Here is a 21,193-nt window from a genome sequence, read left to right as displayed (position 1 = left end):
CCCCCTGACCAACACCCAGCCCATCCCTGAGCAGCGATTGCTGTCCCCCAGCCAACTCCCCCCAGTTTATATACTGAGCATGACATCATATGGTATGGAATAGCCCTTTGGCCAGTTTGGGTCAGCTGTCCTGGCTGTGCCCCCTCCCAGCTTCTTGTGCACCTGGCAGAGCATGGGAAGCTGAAAAGTCCTTCACTGGTGTAAGCACCGCTTAGCAACAACTAAAACATCAGTGTGTTATCAACATCATTCTCATACTAAATCCATAACACAGCACTATACCAGCTACTAGGAAGAAAATTAATTCTATCCCAGCCAAAACCAGGACAGTAGACATAATAAAAGACAAGGGACTTTCAGGTGTCCAAAGGGGAAAAAAATCCCCACACAAGTGTTTTGGTGAACTGGACTCTATGAACGTCTGCCTCCAAAGTGTATAAATGATTACTCTACTAGCTGTTCAGAAATACTGTGTGAATCTCAGTACTCTCTCTGAAAATTATGTACTATCCAGACTACTCATCTCATACTATAGTCTCTTTTGGCCATCTCAGATGAAATGTACTACAGAAGCATAAGGAGTAAGTAAAGATACTATGTCTTCAGTGAGGGACTTCAGAAGCAACAGAAGTAGGCTCTATTGCCCTGTAAAATGGCATGAAATCCTAGAGAGGCTTTCAGAAACCAGTTTGGTAAATGCCAAGCTTCTTGTGAAACCTTGCCTCAGAGGGGAAGCAAAATAGGAAAGTAATTAAATGCAAGCAACAATGGCCCCCTCTGTAGTTAAGACCTAAAATTACAATTTGAATAGCTGCTGCCTGCTTTGTAATGGGGCTGGCTTGGTATAGAATCTAATTATTTTGCTGATGGCCAAGATAAAATTTGTTTTGAAAATGTTAGAGAAGCATATGTTTTGCAGCACAGCAAAACAAGGAACAGTCAAAGTTTCTAGAATTCGCTCAGCAACCTGAGCTGCTCACACTGAAAACAGCTGATGTGGCCTTGAAATACAACAAATAAGCCCTTCTAGTAGCACAAAGAGAGCCTTCTAGAAGGCAGCTATTTGTTCAAAGGTTTTTTAGATCATTTTCCTGTTAAAAAACAAATGACACTACATTGCTGTAGATATCAGGTTGGCTAACCTAATGAAAGAGAGGTTTTAAGATATTTCCTAATCATTAGAGAGGGTGAAAAAAATCAAAAGACTAATCCCTCACAGTGTGACAGCATTACATGCTGATTAAGAGAAGTTCGATTTAATGAATCATTCCTTGATAGCTTCTGTCTCCTTTGTGATACCATTATTACAAAATTCCTACCCAAAATAATAGGTTAGAGCTCTAGCTAAAATTTCATATTCTAAAAATTCTAAGAAATGATACATTCTGCAACTTGACAGGAACAAGACTGCAAGTACCTGAACTGTAAGCAGAAGTTACATATCTGCAAAGTATCCCAGATTGTGCTGCCATTAACCGAAGACTCATTTTTATTTCCTTTTCATAAATTTTATTATTAAAACACCTCAAGCTTTATTTTTAAATTATTGTAACATGCATGGATGCTCTTCCTGGTAAAAATAAAATTCATACCACTTGAATAAGCATTAATGTGCACAATATTATGTACCTCGAAATTACCTGCAGGACTGCACTGTAGGTTCGACTCATAAATCCCAACCAGGACTGTGGCAGCAGTATGGAGCGGTGCCATTCAGAAGGTTGAATGTTAACCTGTGCAGCACATCAGAAAGGGTAGAAGCAGTTACATTAAGTCTAACATACGCAAAATGTACGTTCTCCAACCTGTGATTTGCAGGCAATCTTTTGCTCATGCCCACAGGACATTACACATGGCTGCAGGAAACTAAAATGATATGTACTTTGTTATCTTTTCTGGTTTTACCCACACCAAGTTTTAACTTCATTACCCAGGCCAGACAAAATTAGTTGCTTCAGGAAGTTCAATAGGTAATTGATCCCAGAGAGAGCAGTGGAATTATATGTGGCAATAAGCACAACACTTAGGAGCACTGGTAGACAAAAACACGTACATAACAAAGATGTTAGTGCAGTTTAAGTTTGTCATTGTTTTTGTAAATCTTAGCTGCTTCTAAAAGCTTTAAACAGACACTTAAATACAAGTAGATGACTATCTAAATACAGGGGAGATTATTCAAAAGGAATTAGTATCCATGACTGGGGTATATATAACTACGCCTATGTGATTCTATGAGTAGAATCACAGAATCATAGAATAGTTTGGGTTGGAAGGGACCTTTGAAGGTCATCTAGTCCAAGCCCCCTGCAATGAGCAGGGACATCTTCAACTAGATCAGGTTGCTCAGAGCCCCATCCAACATGACCTTGAATGTTTCCAGGGATGGGGCATCTACCACCTCTCCGGGCAACCTGTTCCAGTGTTTCACCACCCTCATTGTAAAAAAACTTCTTCCTTATATCTAGTCTGAATCTACCCTCTTTTAGTTTAAAACCATTACCCTTTGGCCTATCGCAACAGGCCCTGCTAAAAAGTTTCTCCCCATGTTTTTCTTTCTTATAAGCCCACTTTAAGTACTGAAAGGCCACAATAAGGTTTCCCCGGAGCCTTCTGGGATGAGCCCAAGCAGCTTCATTCAGGCTGAACAACCTCAAGTCTCTCAGCCTTTCTTCATAGGAGAGGTGTTCCATCCCTCTGATCATTTTTGTGGCCCTCCTCTGTACCCGCTCCAACAGCTCCATGTCTTTCCTGTGCTGAGGTCCCCAGAGCTGGATGCAGTACTCAGGTGGGGTCTCACCAGAGTGGAGCAGAAGGGCAGAATCACCTCCCTCGACCTGCTGGCCACGCTTCTTTTGATGTAGCCCACCATACGGTTGGCCTTCTGGGCTGCAAGCACACTTTGCCGGCTCATGTCCAGCTTTTCGGTCACCAGTACCCCCAAGTCCTTCTCCACAGGGCTGCTCTCAATCCCTTCACCCCCCAGCCTGTCTTCATACTGGGAGTTGCCCCGACCCAGGTGCAGGACCTTGCACTTGGCCTTGTTGAACCTTGTGAGATTCACACAGGCCCACTTCTCAAGCTTGTCCAGGTCCCTCTGGATGCCATCCCGTCCCTCAGCTGTGTCAACTGCATCACTGATCCCCCTCTGGACACTGAGCCATTGACCACTACGCTCTGGATGCGACCATCCAACCAATTCCTCATTCACCAAACACCCACCCATCAAATCCATACATCTCCAATTTAGAGAGAAGGATGTTGTGGGGACCATGTCAAAAGCCTGACAGAAGTCCAGACAGACAACATCTGTAGCTCTTCCCTTGGCCACTGATGTAGTCACTCCATCATAAAAGGCCATTAGGTTGGTTAGGCAAGACTTGCCCTTGGTGAAGCCATGCTGGCTGTCTTGAATCACCTCCCTGTCCCCCATGTGCCTTAGCATGGCTTCTAGGAGAATCTGTTCCATGATCTTCCCAGGCACAGAGGCGAGGCTGACAGGTAGGCAGTTCCCAGGGTCCTCCTTTCTGTCCTGGGAAACTGTCCCTGAGGGCAGTTTCCCAGGGGGTCCTACTGATGAACTCCTTGAACAGCTGGAATTTTGCTTTCCTAAAATTCAGGGTCCTGACTTTACAGTTTGCCTGACCCATATCCCTCAGGACTGTGAACTCCTCCAGTGCATGATCGCTGCAGCCCAGGCTGCCTCCAGTCTTGACGTCACAAATTAGCTCACTTGCATGGGTGACCAACAAGTCCAGTATCACATCCCCTCTGGCAGGGCTGTCTATAGCTGGCTTAAGTACATAGATCAAACTTCCTTTAAGGAAAGGAATTGTTAAAAAAAGAAAGGAACCACAACGTTTCTTTCTAGGAAGCACCAGTATAGAACTAACAGGAGGAAAGCAACACCACCTCAAAGATAATTTAAGGAAATATGTAGCAGCTCTCCCTGCCTGCCTCCAAATCTCACACAGGTATGACAGCCTCAACTTCACAACAAAAGAAAAACAGTAAACTACACAATCTGATGTACGTGCACAGACTTTCCTGAGGAGCCCAAGGTTGTTCTCTTCAGTAAGTACCATAGCAAACTGTCTCAAAGGCTTTTTCAAAGCATGTTGAAAACCAAAAATGAAGTCAAGTGACCTCAGTAACAAGCCATTTTCTAGCCCTTGGTAGCTTAATGAAGTAATTACAGGGGTAAGTTAAACAGAATGGGCCACAAATTCAAGGCTGCCAAGAAAGTTTTTCCAGACATCAGAGTCCTGCATGGTATATGTACCTCTCTTCCTGCAATTTGCATGTTATGCACTTTATAAATCAAATATATTAATTCACAAAAAATGTGTATCACAACTAAGTAGAAGAGTCTCTATTTCCCTCTCTCCATGACTGTCTTAATTGCAGCAACATTTTAGTAAAGTAAGATAGGAGTTCAGGTGTCCTTTCCTTTTAAACTGCTGTGTTTTCAGACCCACAAACAACATAAGCTCCGTAATTAAAATGATGGGTGTGAATTGTTTTATATATTCCACAGTGGGGATACAGAATTGATTTTTCTTGCTACTCTTGTCCAATTATTTCTACTGTCTGCCTCTACCAAAAAGATGAAAAAATGCCATCACAGCCATTTGGACTCCATTGAAAATAAGTTATTTAATCTCAGCAGTTTCCAGGGTAATCAGTTTTTAATAAAGGAAAGGCAAGCATGTCAGGTTGAGGTGAGATCGGATATATCTCAGTATCCACTGTTTAAGGCCTACACTTTCTATTTCCAAATTAAAAGAACATGCCAGTCTTCCTGAGTTATGGAAAAACCCTGTGAGCTGTGATCAAAAATTCTGCAAAGCCTACCTAGAGTAACTCATTTTGCCAGGCTTAATCCCAGAAGATTACTATTCTTCCTTTTTATTCCTCCTATTTTATTATGGAGACTAGTCACTGTTAACATGTAAAACACTCCATGCCTCAAGGTATGCAAAACCCTCCTTCCTCCATCATGTGCTCCACTGGCCTCCTCTGTACAGAATGGTTAACCAAGATAAACAACTGAACTCCCCTTGTCTGTTAATTATCTTCCTAAGTCTTCCTGCTTCATCTCCTCTATTTTATGCTCCTCATCATCTACATAAAGCAGTCAATATCTTTCTTTACATGGATTTTGTAACAGAAAACAAAGGACCATGCTAAAGCTTCATGGCCACTGTCAGTGAACTTAAAACAGTTTTAAGTAAGTACTAATACATCTACACAAATAAGTCAAATCTAAAAGTCAACCAATTAGAAGAGATGACCTACTCCACCCCACCGCCAGTACAAATACACCCTGCAGAAAAAAAGAAATCTCATCTTTAAATTACTCAATTAATACTAGTCCTTCCTTTTTAGCCAAAATTTTATTCACACACCCCTTTCATCTCTGCTCATCAATTCCTCCAACAAGTTGATGAGCAGTCAAGGCTCCAGTCAGAATTGTTTTCCTTCGGTTCCTGAGGCATGTGCAGCAACTCCAGTCTTCCCCTTTGCCTCTACTCTGAAACTATTTTAGACTTGTGCATTTAGATTTGTCTGGGCTCATGGTGATCCATGAAGTTCACGTAATCCACACTTGTGCACCAGAGCAAAAGCAGGCCTTCAAAACACTTCAGGTGCTCATGCAGCTTTAGGCGTATTGTTGCAGTTAAAGCAACTAGATAACATGGTCTAATCAGGAAGGTATTATTAGCACCTTGCACATCTTACCTAAAATTTGCAGATGTGCTTGATGCCCAGCAGAACTGCTGAGCAGCTTTTGATTAATTAACTTTCTTCATGGCAGTAAACATTTTGCAGATATGTGGAATGAGGATGACAAGAGTGAATAGAACATCTTCACATAACAGAGAAGACTCAAGTAAAATTCACCTATGACTGAAAATGATTGGACATAGTGCTGAAGATTACCACATAAGCAGTGCTGATACCCACTATTTCAGTACAGGAAACAAGCAGTCTTTACTTCTCTTCTATCACTAGATACACAATGATAACAACAACTACATTAGATGTTGGTTAACTAATACTAGCAAGCATAGACAAAGCTGACAATAAGTGAAGTTCAGATTCTTTTGAGTGTGCAATTTATATGTAAGAAGATACTGGGCAGGTGGGAGGCACAGGGAAGGAGGCTCAAGGGACTTCTGAACCAACAACGAGTGGTTGTGAAACACTGCCGCACTGGTCCTGGGATGTTCTTAGGAGGAAGCATAGCCAGACCAGGCTGCCAAGTAGTTTTCAAGGAAGAGCTGTAGCCTGACATCTAAGGCAATAAGAAAACACCATTACTAGCTAGGAGCTAGTAATCTGAGCCTGTTGATCAATGCTTAAGAAGGACATGTCTCCCTTAAAAGACACACAAGCATAGACTGTGTGGGTGAAAACCCAGGACAGGGAATGCTGGCAAACCACAGGAGATACTACTCCTGTACATCAACACTTCTGAATACACATGGCACAAGCTTTGCACGCTTCTGCAAGACTGGAAAGTAATTTTAAATGAAATCAGAAGCTCATTTCCCTTCTCCAGTGCACTCCCAATAAAAATCAAACACCATGGCAAGATCTGGACGAGCTTTCTTTCAGCACTGGTGCCTTCGTGCTACCACAGATGTTTGTGTATCGCTTACTCATTTTGCACTGATACATAGCCAGCAGGGGGCACACAAAACAAATTTAGGGAACAGTGAAATTAAGCACGTTTCTACCACTTCCCTGGGTATCTAATTGAGATAAGACTGTTCAAAGAACCTAGAAAGTATGATATCATTAATGTTTATGGCCCATCTTAAAATTTGTTGTGGAGCAGGGAGACTGGAAATCACAGTAAGTTCTTTTGCTAAGTATAACAGGTTTCTACCTTGGTAGCCCTGCCAACTCACACGGTCCCTAAATTCAGCTCATCTCTAACAAGCACGTGGCTGTGAAAATGTGTTTTAGACAATACCCATATGTCAGTGAAATGTTTAGGCATGTAGTTAAATGATCTTTTCTCAGATGGGACATAGGAACTACAGCCTCAGTGATTCCATAAATATGACTAGCATTACATATCCATATCAATGATAATAGTGAAGTAGCATCTCTTTTCATCTCAAATTTTGCTTAGAGGCTCTTTTTAACATACTTGCACACACACATTTCCAAATCCTCCTCCCAGCATTCCTTTGTGAGAAAAAAATAGCCTGTCTGTCTCCAAGGCACATTAGACTGAGGGGGAGAAAAGCAAAGATCTGTCAACAAACTTACTTCCTGAATACTGTTTCATCACTGGAGGAGACACATTCAGTAAATTCAGTAATGGAAACCAGCACAAATTAGTTCATAATCTGAACTACATCTATTGAAATGGCACAGAAGAATATACTACAGCGAATTCTGTTGCAGAAAATCCAATTATCATCTTAAGGTACTTCACGTACAAGGTTTGAATAAGCCCTTGAATCTCTTGATTACACCAAAATCAAACCAAGAAAGAAATGTACACAAGGAGCTTTCTACTGTAGTGCTCAAAGATGCATGTCATCAGAGCACATCTAATGAACACACTTAAAATAGAAGCAGGGAATGCTTCTTCCATGAGTATACAGAGTGCCTAACATGATTATTATTTATAGAGCAGTATTTAATACTGTACAACTCACCACTACCCAACTTTGCAACTGTGTCTGTAAATATTACTAATTATTAGGGCAAAATAACTGTGCTATGTCCAACACAAAGAAAGCACTTGAATATTGAGAAACATGCAAAGGCAAGACCATCCTCCTCTATTTTAAAAACACTGCACGGGTTCAGACTGTCAAAGTCACCATTTACCACACCTGTATGCCAAAAGCAGGCCGCCTCTACGCTTTAAGCTTGTAGCATGAACTGCTCCCTTCACCTCGACTAAAGAAAGAAAAGATGGGTAGCTACCTGAAAGCCTAATAATTTTAACACAAAACATACATTTACAGAACCAGCAAAACATACAGTACATGACGTGAACATACGTGACTATTCATCCTCATTCATTTTCACAACAGAGATAAGTGAAGCTGGTAAGAGATTATTCCTACAAACTCCTAAGAAGAATTACTCCAAAAACTGAAACAGTCACAGGTAATTATTAGCTCATCTAGCCCAGGTGACTGTGATGAACCCCAGGGACTTCTTGTACAGTGTGATCCAGGCAGCTGTAGAGAAACCAAAGAAAACCCATGGTCTGTATGACTTCTGACCACTGTGACTACACTGACTTACATGTCCTCTCAAAGAGAGGTTAACAAGCTCTGTTTAATAATCAATCAAACAGCACATCCCTATGTCTGGGGGAAAGATGATCTTCCTCTTTCAAGTCACTAGTGACCAGTGCATTTCAAACGCATCAGTGTTTATTGAACATATGTTCTGCCTCCCATGAGATACCAGTTCAAATAACATCAGAAAACCTTTCTGCATCTTAATCTGATCCTGCTGACAGGTATTACAGCTGCATCCAATTCCTCAGCTAGAATAGCACCTAGGGGGTAGAGTAAGTCTGGCCCATTCAGGTTTAACAGTAAATTACTTTTTTACTCTTGTTGTTACCGTTACATTTGAATGGCAGCTAAACCCAGGTATTTGTTATTTGTATGCTTTATAGACTTTTAAACATATAAGAAGAAATTCTTTCCTCTGCATACAAACCTCATGTAACTTGGTTTTTTTGGTAGCAGAATCTCAGGCATCACATTTTTACACATAAAGAATCTCACAAAAATGAAACTGGTTGCCTCAAGCCCCTTCCCATGCCCCAGTTTTCAAAAAACTAAGTGTAATAATGGCAACTAACCATACACAGATACAGACAGATATGCAACCTGTAGGTTCATATTCTACAGATGTGAACATAGATCAAATCACTGAAGAGAAAAAAACATTATTATGCCAGTATGGCAAATATACTGATGACTGCTAATCCCTAACTAAGGAAATGCCACCTGCTGGGGATTTTTAGAGATAAAATAAAAGGATGCTTGCCATCTCCCAATTAAATGTAATTTCTTGGTGTTTACATCCACATCATGGTTTTCTCACAGCTTTATGCTGACTGCAATGCTTCAAAGGCAACTTTAAGTCTTCTTTTTAACGAAACACTTCTTACTTAAAAAGTCACTGTAAGAGTTAAAAAAACCCCAAAATAAAAAGGAGTCAAAGCAGTAGCAAAGAAGTGTCATCCTGGTAATTTAAAATTCCTAAAAAACCTGCTTAATGTACTGTGTTGAATTCTGAAGCAATGACTTTGCAAGAACACATTAATTCCTATAGCCACTGCAGGAAAAAGATGAGCCTAGGTCCTACTAACTCAATTTTCTTAGACCAATACTGCTATTTGATAGTTTTATAGCTTAAGCTCCCTGTTTTTACTGTTAAACTCTGCTCCCCAGAAGAACACTGATGACTAAACAAACACTAAAGCATGAAATTCAGTCGGATGAGCCCAGGGACTCGTTTCTCTTCTAGCCAAAGGCCCAAATGCCGTTTTCCTGACAACCCTAACTCCAACTGTCTCTATGTACAAGGGAAAAAAAGGCAAGAAAAACCTTTTTTGTCTTTCAAAGCATTGTAAGCTCAGAACAGAAATACTGACATATTTTGATAAAAATTTTATAGTTATTGTGAATTTTCACTAAAAGGGTGCAGTTAGGATTGTCTGAAGATGTTTTGTGTTTAGGTTTATACTTCAAACATACTTGGATTTCTTTTTAGTTTATTACACCTTGAATCAATTGACTTTGTAAAATACTGAGATACTTAACAAAATATTTCTGTCTCCAGCCATTGGTATGTATTCACTAACTCCATCCAGTTCACCACATTCAATAAAAACTCCATATTTTGTCAAGCAAACCATTTTAAAATTGTGTTTCTATGAAGGCAGCTTGTTAGCACAAGAAAAGTCAATTTTTGATGTGCTGATGGATGTTATAATCACTGCTAGTACACACATATAAATGATTTAATTTTTTTACCAGAGATTGTATTCGGTGCTTTAGTAGGGCAACAGGCGAGTGTTTACAACATAGTAGTTTAGAACTGACCGTCATCCCACTGTAATTTGGCTCATATAACACTTTAGTACATGCCTTTTATTATAATATAATTAAACATGTTTTTCTCCAGAACCTCTGGCACCAAACCCAGGTCGTACTGAATTAAGCAACTACACAGAAAGCAGAGGTTTTCTTTCTGGATGCTATGCAAGCCCACACTTCATTCATAACTCGTTACTCTAAATCTGCTCCTCCGACATATTTTGCAATATCCTTGTGGACTTCCCCTGGTGCTCTCCACTGGAGCATCCAAGTAGTTAGAAAACATCCATTAATTTACTTGCACACTCCTGTGATGATGAGGGGTATTATCTCCAGTTTCTGCTTTCATTCTTTAGCAGTAAAGATGTCAAGATGGAAAATATCTATTAAATTTGCATACATGATTAGATACCTTGAGATCTGTGTTTAAGGGTGATTTTTGTTTTTTTATTTTTACTAGTTTGAGAGAAGAACTTGCCATCTGAAGCACTTCATAACCCTGTCAATACTGCCTTCATAACACAGTGTCAGGGAGGGATGTCTATACACCAGTCCAACTGGCACAGACTGGCTTTCATCCTTGTACCACTTGGCCTAACTTCTACTGGGATCCATGTGGTGTCTCTGTGGCCACAAGACATGATTATTACTTTTTGTGGCTCTTCAGTTCAGAAGGACCAAAATGATAAGATGTATGATAGGTAAAAATTTATGTGTATGCTAGCACGTAGAAGTGTTTGAGAAGATGGCACAGAGCTGGAAGACTGCACTAGGTAGAAGCAGCCAATTTCAGCATGGTATACATTCACATTGCCCAAGTGGAAACTTCAGGCAAACTATGCTGTAGACAGGTTTGCTAGAGAGGGAACTACTTCATTTGCTCCAAAGAGACCATGGGAGTGAACCCATACAAACGCAGTGTGAACAAGCAGAGAGCAGGACCTGAGAGCAAAGCCAGGAGGGAGCCACATGGATGCATCACAGGATTAGAACGTAGTGCCCATGCATTTTCCACTGCAGACACCGGCGTCCTGTGTCAGGCTTTCAGTTTGTAAATAGAAAACTCTCCCAACTCTGTGCACACAACTTTCCACTCAAACCCTGTGCTGTACTCATTTCTTAAAAGAAAGTGTTGTCAGTGATTTTATTAGCATCATAAAAGAATTTCGCAGCAGGTGGACTCCAGGTCTGTTGTGTGTCAGTCACAAACCAAAATCAGGACCCAGACACGCTCCCACCTGCAAACCATTTCTCATTAATTATACCTCTTCCAACTTCTGCAACAAGCACAGTATGAGTGTTGTTGGCTAAAACACTTCTTACTACACAGTTCTGGTTCACTGTCAACAAAGGATCCATGCTGTGCTCTGAAGAAAAGGCTCCTCTGTACAAAACAGCATACAATCAACTTACCTTTAATAGCACCAAATTGCCTGTACACAGGACAGAGAAAGGAGTAGTAATGGGACTGTTTAAGCTTTTCTACCTTTGAAAAGTAGAACACGAATTGGTATTCCTGTGGGGTGGACAAAAAAATATCTTTAAAACGTCCACATATTCATACATTGTTTTCATTTCTGGACATACTGCCTAAGACTCAATCTAAATTTTATAGACTTTTTTTTAATTGTCATCTATGCTCTCTTGCTCACATCAGACTGATAAAAATCATACATTCTTATTTATGTCCTGTGAGCAGAAACTTCACCCTCCGATGCATGTAATTTACCTCTGCAGCAATACAAAATGATCATATTAACAGAATTATTTTATGAACTTTTAAAGAGATTAATACACTTCCACTTGTGTTAGTAACTGCTCTCATTGGCATAAAATTGGGAAAGGAACACTTATTTCCCTAGATCCAGTTTAACTACTTACTTTGTTTTACTGCTCTCCAAAATTTTCACAGATCAACTTTCATATCAACCAGAAAAGTACCATAATTCTAAACTCTCTGAAAGATTTTGTTACAAGCACTTTATTTTCTGTAATGATTAAGTGTGGGCTTATTTCATGCCCTTTTTCCAAAACTGCACCAAAGGTAACTGCATAGTTTCAGTGGCGTAGTAATAGGCCCTTCCTAATAAGTCAGGGAGCTGAAACTTTTAAGAGAGAATAAAATAGCAAGTCTTAGCAAGGTGTAGATGTCATTTCCCCACAGAGTCCCATCATTGTTCAGACCTGCTGTCCACCTACAACTGGTTACATATGACAGGTGTAAGGCAGGTACAGTAGTCTGCAAGGCAGATAAAGGCAAAGGTCAGCTTCTGTTTGTTCTACTGATTTTCAGAAGAGGTACTTCAGCAATGAACACTTGAAAAAAAGTATTTACATGTTCAATTCAATTTCGTTGTCCCTCACAGCAACTTTAGTTAATTATGATACATTCACGTATGCCATTTGCTAGCTGATACTAATTCCTAATTAGCATAAACAAATGAGGTAGTAAGGCAGGGAAAGAAGCCTACTACTTCTGAAAAGGGAAGAAAAGCCCCCAACTTACCTCATGAATGAGGGCTACCAACATCTGCTGGAAATTGCGTGCCCTGCTGGCCAGAAATCGACTAATAGGCTTGCCATCTTTGCCCACATGGACTGGAAGGTCGTAACACAACAACATGCCAGCTTAAAGAGGGAGGGGAAAACAAAGGTCAATACCAATACTCATGCTAATATTTCAGAAGTCTTGCATAAGTCAGTGGAGAACCCAAAGCAAAATAAAGTTAACTTAATAGAGCCAACAATTTAAAAGCATATGTAAGCATATGCAAGTGGCATAAGATGTCATAGTTTCTTAAACTGATCCACTCTCAGATTCATAGAAATCTTTGCGTCAAAGCATGCATACTTGTCTAACATCAAGAAAGTGACAGCTTACCTGCAAGGCCTGGCGTCATGCCTGGTTGTTTGTTCCTCTCATACATTTTCAGCAAGAAGTTTGGAACACCTGCCATGGTCTTCCCCTGGTCTGAGCGTGTGGTCCCTCCTCTCAAGGCAGAATGATACACACCACGGGGCATGTTGGTCATCTCCTGTTTCACAAGTGATGCTGCAAACTCTTCAAATGCTGGATGAAGTGCAAGAAAATGAGGAGAAAGGAAAGGGAATGTCAGAGTCTGATGACTGAGAGACCAAACAAACCCTGGAAAACCCAAAATGACACCTGTGCTTCAGGGGAGATATGCTTAGATAAACTAGTAATGACACATTCAGATGAAAGTTCAAGGTCAGAGAACTGAGAACTCTTAGCAAGTCTCTCTGACACCATACTTGCTGCCACTGCAACTTCAAGAAGCTCTAAGTCATGTCAGATACAGAGGCTGGGAAGAAAAATAGCCTTAACTATTCCATGAGCTGTTGTTGCATTCTTCGACTGCTACACCAATAACACTGGCACATGCTGACAGGACAATGAGAAATAAAGCTGACATTTACCAACATAGTGAAAAATATTGTTTCTAAACCCAGGTTGTTCTTATAGAGATTTAAAAGAAGCACAATGCAAAGAGGGTAGATGGAGAGAGAAAGTGTATATGCAAACAGGGGATACAGAGAGAGAGAAGTATTACCTTGATTTCTGTTACCATAGCACTACAAATTTTTTATTAAGTTCTGTGCTCTCAAGCTATGCATTTTATAGTCTAACCTGGTAGATTAATTCTGCATAATTTTAAAAAGTTATTGTTCATTTGTGAAGTCAATCTGAAGCAGCTAACTGCAGAGACACATTAGAAAACTGGTCGTATCTCTGTATGTACCATGTACATACATATACATGACTGCATGGTGTTTGTTACCACATCACAACTGAGAGCCAACATTGTATCAGCACCTTGCAAACCTGATACGTTTAAAAGTCTGTTAGTGCTTTCATTATACAACTGAGTTTCAAGGGGATTTATAACAACTGTTTCACACTAGGCTTGAAACTTTGGCATACAAGTTCCCAAATCACATGCAGTCCTACTTCGACTAGAGGACAAAGGAGACAAAAGGGCTCCCACTCATCCTTTCTGGGTCCAAGAAATACCTATGACAGCTTGGAATAAAACGGTTTTATACTGGAACTTCCTCACATTTCCTATTTTCAGCAAGTTCCCATGATTTTCAGTAATGCTCTTTTCCAGTTCAGCTTCATAGTGGAGTAGCAGTCTAAATCTGATAGGTTTTTGTAGCGTGGCAGGAAGGGCACCTACATCTGGGGTTTTCTTTTTCTCCACCTGTAATGCCTATACTCTTCAAACAAAAAACTAAGAATGCAGTTAGCAATTTTCACTACAGCGATTCAGACAGAAACTGTAAATCTTTGTCCCCAATCCTCAACACTATATACTCTACCAACAAAACTAAATTTATTGACATGAAAATACTATCCAGCTACCTGCTCTAGACTTTTATAAAAGCTTTTTTATTTAGGGTGGCTACAGCAATAGAGAAGAAATTCTCCAAAAGAGGACAGCTCTTTCTCTGCTAGTAACCATCCACATTGACAGAGACACCCTAGCACAGGTAATATCACTGCTGTCATATTACTGCACTTGCTAGTTACGCCAAAGGACTTAATACTTACAAGCCATCCAAAAGCAATTCTTCAGGCAAGAGATGAAACCAAAGGATCTAGGCTGCCAGATATAACTCAAACTAGAAAATCTGGATAAATTTAATGAAACACCTAGATGTGCAGCAAAGGCTAGAATATAATCTTTTAATGCTTGGAATCAGTCTGAAGGAAAAAAAGAGATAACTAACAGCACAGGAACAAAATTCTTAGCATCCTTCCTGCAGAGATATACCTCTTAATAATAATAATAATAATAATAATAATAATAACAACAACAACAACAACAACAACAACAACAACAACATTAGCTGTTGTCTGAAGTTTATAGTTTGTTATATGGGATTATTTTTAATTCTCTGACTACCAGGTTTCAGACAAGTTTCAGACATCCAGAATTTAAAACTATTAAAATAAAAAATAAGGCTGTCATACCACTTCTGATACTCTGTAGACTCTAATGCTTTGACACAATATGGAAACTGAAATGACAAATCAGTTTTAAAGGAGTTTGAGAGAGAATACTACCTAAAACTTCACTTTCCAATGCTTCACATGAGCAGACAGCCATGGTAAATTGGAATTACAGCATGTTCCAACCAACTGCCATAGAAAGTCTACTTTTACTTTGTTTTCTTATTTGTCCTCAGCTCTGTTCCAGAAGTAGGCCCTACAGATTTGTTTGCAAGCTTAGACATTTTCCTCCCACAGAGCTGGAGAATGCACTTGGAAAAAAGCCCCACAATTCAATAGTAATGCCTGCACCAAGCCCACATTCTGGTTGGAACCTTTTAACTACAGCTGCCATAGAACTGTGTTCAACTCTTCAGGAAGAAGCATGTGGAGGCTGAAAAAAACTAAAGATTTTCCTCCTCCTGCAAGGATTAAAGAAGAGGGTGGGAAGAAAAAGCAGCAGCAATTCAGAGTTCAAGGAATCAGCAAGGAAAAGCAAGAAGAAGGGAGATCTCGCCAGCAGTGAGCTAAACTTCCTTTAGAAGTTTCAGCTGACTTGGTGTGCACTAACAAGGACTTCGGGGGAAACTCTGAGAAACACAGACTGTCTTCTTAAAAAGCATCTTGGTCATTCTCCTTCTAAGCAGTAAGGAAGCAGTGAATTAACCTCAATAATGTGTAATGGCAGGATTCCAGCAGATGAGATAGCACAGACTGAGCTTCAACAGAACAGAGACTTTGCGGCTCTTGGCCTACCTTGGACATTGTATCATGAATCCAGTTTCACATCCTTTCAGTAGAGCAATTAACTCACAACAACCACCCCTGCCAGTCACTAAAGCTTTTGCTCAACTGTTCTGTGTTAACTAGCAGTGTTACAAGACGACGACTCCTCTGAGGGAGAATCTATTCAGTGATTGTTTGGGTTGCAAAAGCTATTTGCATATACGTTTTTATATCAGTCTGTGGTAGCTGCATCTTTTTATTCAGTCTGTTCTCTCTAAAGTCCTTTTTGGTTTCCCATCCTTCTGGTAAGTTGCCTATCTCAGCATCCATTACACAGCTTGAGTTTTCCGCCCAGATACATCACACTCTTTCATTGAAGAAGGTTATGTCAGTCTTCCCCACAAAGCTTCCAGAACATACTAGTTAGCGCATGTAGACTCTCTTAAGTGAGGCTGCACATACTCTGGACTCCAATGCATGGAGTATTTAACAAATGGATCTTTCTAGGAGCCCCCACTGGGGGAAATACTGCAAAATATCTGTGTTATCTAATACTATCTCATGGCAATGTTTACAGGTTGCAATCACACATCAAGATGCCCAGCATTCTACTAACCGTGAAATAACAATGCCTGTGTCCAGGCACTAACGTCATAATCTTGTAATTGGAAGTGAAGATAGCATTAATGAGAGTAATCAAGTGAACATAAAAATTCTAAATACTAAAGGTGATTCAACTGCATAGGTGTCAAAACAAGTGCATCAATCAGAGACCATCTGTTGAAGCATACTTCAATATGCTTCACTATCAATATGCATCACTAAAATTAAGCATTAAGCATAGCACTAATATCTTTACTGATTAAGCAGATTTTGTATACAGCATTGTTTTAATACTACGAATACCCTATTTATAAAACACTATGGTTGTGGGTGTGGGGTTTTTTTCTTCAGTCCGTGCTGGGCTAAAATACAGAGCTGCCTTTAAAAACATCTGCTCAGTCTTCCTTATTGAAGTTGCACTGTGATGAAACAATGGGCGCTTGAAGTAAATAATAAGTAACTGGCTTTTCCTATAGGACAGATAAGGATTTTTAAGTTGTATTATAAGCATTTTTTCCACCATCAGGACCTCCGATCCACTGTCTTCCTAAAAATGGGTTGAGGGTTTTGTTTTCCTCTGAACTTCTACTTTACATTTTTTCCTGTAATTTGGTAAGATATTTTCCCAGAAGAAGGGGGGGGGAGGGGGGAAGGCTGCACTTTAACATGACACTCCATTATAAGAAAGCAACATGTCTGTACAGTCATTGTGATTATAAATCTGCAAAGTAACCTCAAATACTGAATATATTATACCTCCTAAAACAGAAGCTGGTGTTAGAGACAACAGCTTGATATATGAAGAACCCGGAACAACAAGATCCACCTCCTTCTCCTCTTCTTCATCTTCATTCATGTCTGCCTCTTCCAGTGAGTCAACTTCTGGTCGTGCCTGAAAGATTAAAAAAAAGTAAATGTCAGCACAAAAATTCCGAATCCTCATTACCTTTCATGATTCCAAGTGTCAACCAAGTGTCAAAAATACCAACTAAATATGAAAAGTTCTCCATTTCATTAATTTCACTCTGTTTCATTAATTTGAAGCTGAAAGAGTAAAAGCTTTTCTTCTACCTGAATGAAAGGCAAAACTGGTTGATAAAAATCACATGGGTATGTAAATCCATATCTGTAATAGTAAAATTAATCTTGACACTTATAGACTGAACTAATATTACTGAAACTTCATTTTCACTCTGCTATTTCTTCAATTAGAGCAAAACAATATTTTGTATTGGCACTTTAATATACACAGAGCATTTCTGCTAGACGTTATTTTTCCATACGAATTCTCAGAATTTGAAAAACTGCAACATATTTACAATGCTTTCAATGAAAACATATTTACTCATTTTCTAACAAGTGTAAAGTAACAGCACCAATAACACAGAGCTACGTATTACCATGAAAGATTCAGTACTGCAGCAGTGTTTAGAGATTTCCCTCGTTCTATCTTGTGCCATTCTATGCAAAACACATTTTTCATTTGAAAGGTTTATGCTGAACTCTTCTCATCGATTTATATAAAGCAAGTATGTTTTTTAATTTTAAAGTTCTTATTCCGACCTTTTCATAATAGCCAGTTACAACATGCAAATGGAGCCAATCTTGTAATAATGCAGTAGATAAAACCTTACAGAAGTATTTACTACGCCATAAAGTACTAATAGACTAGTGATTATTGCCTAGTCTCTCTTACAAGGTTTTGTAAAAAAAAAAAAAAGTCACATAGATGACCTTCTATGTTCATCTCCTTGCACTCTTTCATTTTGTAAGGTTATTGAGTCAACTGATCAGACTGAAGTTCCAGAGTTTAACAGCCTTCTACATACTTAAAAGCTTTCCAATAGGTACCTCAATTTCTTTCTGGCTGCCTTTATCAACAAAAAAGCACAATGTTATGCTGTAAAAGGTCAGAACAGAAACACATGAAAAGTTTTCAGCTTACTTCCAAAAATAGCACCTACTTTTCAAACTGACTTGCCTATTTCAGGAACAAAAGCACTAAGCACGAGTGTGGCTGCAATGGATGAAGCAGTAATCACAAGAGCTGCTTAGTGTCAAGACTCAACTGCAAACATTAACAGAAGAGCATAAAAAGCAAATCAGGTGCCCAAAAAATAACCTGCTGATTTAACTAATGAAAGAAGAAAAACTACCTTTTGACTGCTTAGACCTCACTCAGCTCCATTTGTACCTTTCCTCTCTCTTAAGTCTTAGTTATGCTAATCATACATAATATCATCCCATTTCACCAGCAGGAGCTCATATTCCTTCTATAAGGCTCTGATGGTTGTCTGGTAGAGATGGCACAAGGCCTTCTTTCCTTTCCAAGATTACACAACCCAGGTCAGATGGCCGTGTCAGATGTCCTTACTATTAAACATAGAACATTGCTACCTGTTCAGGAAGATGAAGAATTGTATGTTCTTCAGAGCCAAATGATGAGAGTGATTTATAGGCTGAAATGGCTACAACAGCATCCTAGAAAATTAACAGGAAGAAAAAGAAAGTCACAAGCACAGCGTATGGTATTGCTACCTACTGGAAACCCCACATACAAAGAGCCTATCCACTAACCACTGAACGGTGGAAAAGACTTGAAAATAATAATGTTTTCCTGAGGCACACTTTCAATTGCTTACTTTATATATACAGTGCAAACTAGCAAGACCAATTATCTAGTCTTGATAGCAAACATTCTGATTGCTACACTCCATTACTGCTGTGAGGGTAGTTCATGCAGAAATATCTGAGCGTTGTGGTTTAGCCCCAGTCGGCAACCAAGTCCCATGCAGCCGTTCGCTCACCCTCCCCCCAGTGGGATGGGGGAGAGAATCTGAAGAGCAAAAGTAAGAAAACTCGTGGGTTGAGATAAGAACAGTTTAATAATTGAAATAAAATAAACCAAAATAAAATAATAATAATCATAAAAAACTGTAATGAAAAGGAAAACAACAAGAGAGCGACAGAGGAACAAAACCCAAGAAAAAAAACAAGTGATGTAACTGCTCACCACCTGCTGCCCGACACCCAGCCAGTCCCCGAGCAGCGATCGCTGCCCCCTGGCCAACCCCCCCCCCAGTTTCTATACTGAGCATGACACCACATGGTATGGAATAGCCCTTTGGCCACTTTGGATCAACTATCTTGGGCTGTGCCCCCTCTCAGCTTCTTGTGCACCTGGCAGAGCGTGGGAAGCTGAAAAGTCCTTGACTGGTGTAAACACTGCTTAGCAACAACTAAAACAGCAGTGTTATCAACATCATTCTCATACTAAATCCAAATCACAGTACTATATCAGCTACTGGAAAGAAAATGAACTCTACCCCAGCTGAAACCAGGACACCGAGCTATATTTAAACTAAAATACTTTGGTTCCACTACTCCCGTGGTGACGATGGTCCAACATTCCCACTGCATTACAATATTCCACGAAAGAATTGAGTTAGTTGTCACAGCTGCAGCTTTGCCAAGAGTGCTTCGCCATGTCAAGCCTGAAGTCTACCAGAGGAGTCAAACTACTTTGTGTTACAATTCTCCTCGGCAGTGGCAGATGTTAGGACCATCAGTTACCACCTTTCATGTGCATTACATTGCTTCAAAAACACTGTTAAACACTCAATGACAAGACAAAAACCCTATTAGAAAACGAGATTGCTGACACTGATAACCTTGTCTTGACAGAAGGGTATAAAACTTAATATCCAGTTGGTGACACCAGGAATTAACATTCTCAGTTACATCACCTACCTTGTTTTGTGTGTTGTTCCAAAGGAAGCTGATAACTTGAGCTTTGAATTTCTGTAAAAGCAAAAAAAACAGGCATTCAGATTTTCTTTAACCAAATAAGCAGCTGAAATAGAGGCAGTTACCTGAAGCAAACTGCTGCTACATCAACATGCACTGAGCTAGGAAAGTGGAAGGGGCACAGGTTTGAACTGTAGATGCATTCACATGTCCTCACATTCTGGAAGATGGAAACCTCTGATCAACCTTGCACTGGAATTTCTCACCTATCTCCCAGGATTCACTAACGCAAGCTAAAATCATGAAACTGTATAGAAATGTGCATTATAATTAACCTGAATTAGGCAGTGGGTGCCTATTAAAAACAAGTAGGCAGATTTAAAACTCATATACAAAGATATACTAAAAGAAGAGACTCACCTTAGTCCATGAGTACGTACCTCATATTCATTTGTATTCACTGTTAATGAGGGAACCAGGGCAAACAATTCATTCAGAGCTTTTAAAATGAGGGGTCTTGTATCACAACTCAGCTTTGGTGACAGAGCATTCCATGTAGAACGGATGCAAACAACCTGGAGGGAAAGTGGGAGGCACCATTACTAACAGTAATTCCAACTTGGCTTAAGCAACATTTCTTTCCAGCATTTGCCTTCTTTCTTCCTGCTTGGGAACAGGAATTAATATAGGGTTCATAAAAAGAAAAAGAAAAAAGAAAGCAAGCATGTTAAAAATTCACCTGTATTAACAGTGTCGCAGTATATTAATTGACATCATGCAATAATACTGCACAATGCTTCACTAAATAAAGCAGCTTACATAAGCCCCGGCCTTCCAGCAGCTCCTGTTAGACTACACTACCAGTAGAAATAAATAGGACACTGTTAGCAATACACATAAGGCTTTAGATGCATCTTCATATACTGCTCTACTCCACTTGTTCAAATTAGCTTACAAGCAAGCTACCTCTGGGAGTTCAACAGGATGAAAGCAGAGGAAGCTACAGAGGAAG

At 39.7% G+C, this 21,193-nt stretch overlaps 1 protein-coding gene across 1 annotated transcript in view; it reads right to left on the bottom strand.

The window, feature by feature from the left end:
* FOCAD (focadhesin) overlaps positions 1-21,193 on the bottom strand; it is a 144,466-nt gene that overhangs the window by 37,652 nt on the left and 85,621 nt on the right. The window contains exons 16-22 of the mRNA XM_075526933.1: positions 20,622-20,756; positions 20,185-20,235; positions 18,832-18,915; positions 17,191-17,326; positions 12,973-13,161; positions 12,598-12,719; positions 1,641-1,733 (exon numbers count right to left, since the gene is read on the bottom strand). Of these exons, the coding sequence (XP_075383048.1) occupies positions 1,641-1,733; positions 12,598-12,719; positions 12,973-13,161; positions 17,191-17,326; positions 18,832-18,915; positions 20,185-20,235; positions 20,622-20,756 (810 nt within the window). The remainder of the gene's footprint in view (positions 1-1,640; positions 1,734-12,597; positions 12,720-12,972; positions 13,162-17,190; positions 17,327-18,831; positions 18,916-20,184; positions 20,236-20,621; positions 20,757-21,193) is intronic.

This window comes from Mycteria americana, chromosome Z, assembly GCF_035582795.1.
Source record: "Mycteria americana isolate JAX WOST 10 ecotype Jacksonville Zoo and Gardens chromosome Z, USCA_MyAme_1.0, whole genome shotgun sequence".
In the NCBI taxonomy this organism is placed as follows: domain Eukaryota; kingdom Metazoa; phylum Chordata; class Aves; order Ciconiiformes; family Ciconiidae; genus Mycteria; species Mycteria americana.
The sequence above is the reverse complement of the archived record's forward strand: the minus strand, read 5'-3'. Positions and strand labels throughout refer to the sequence as shown.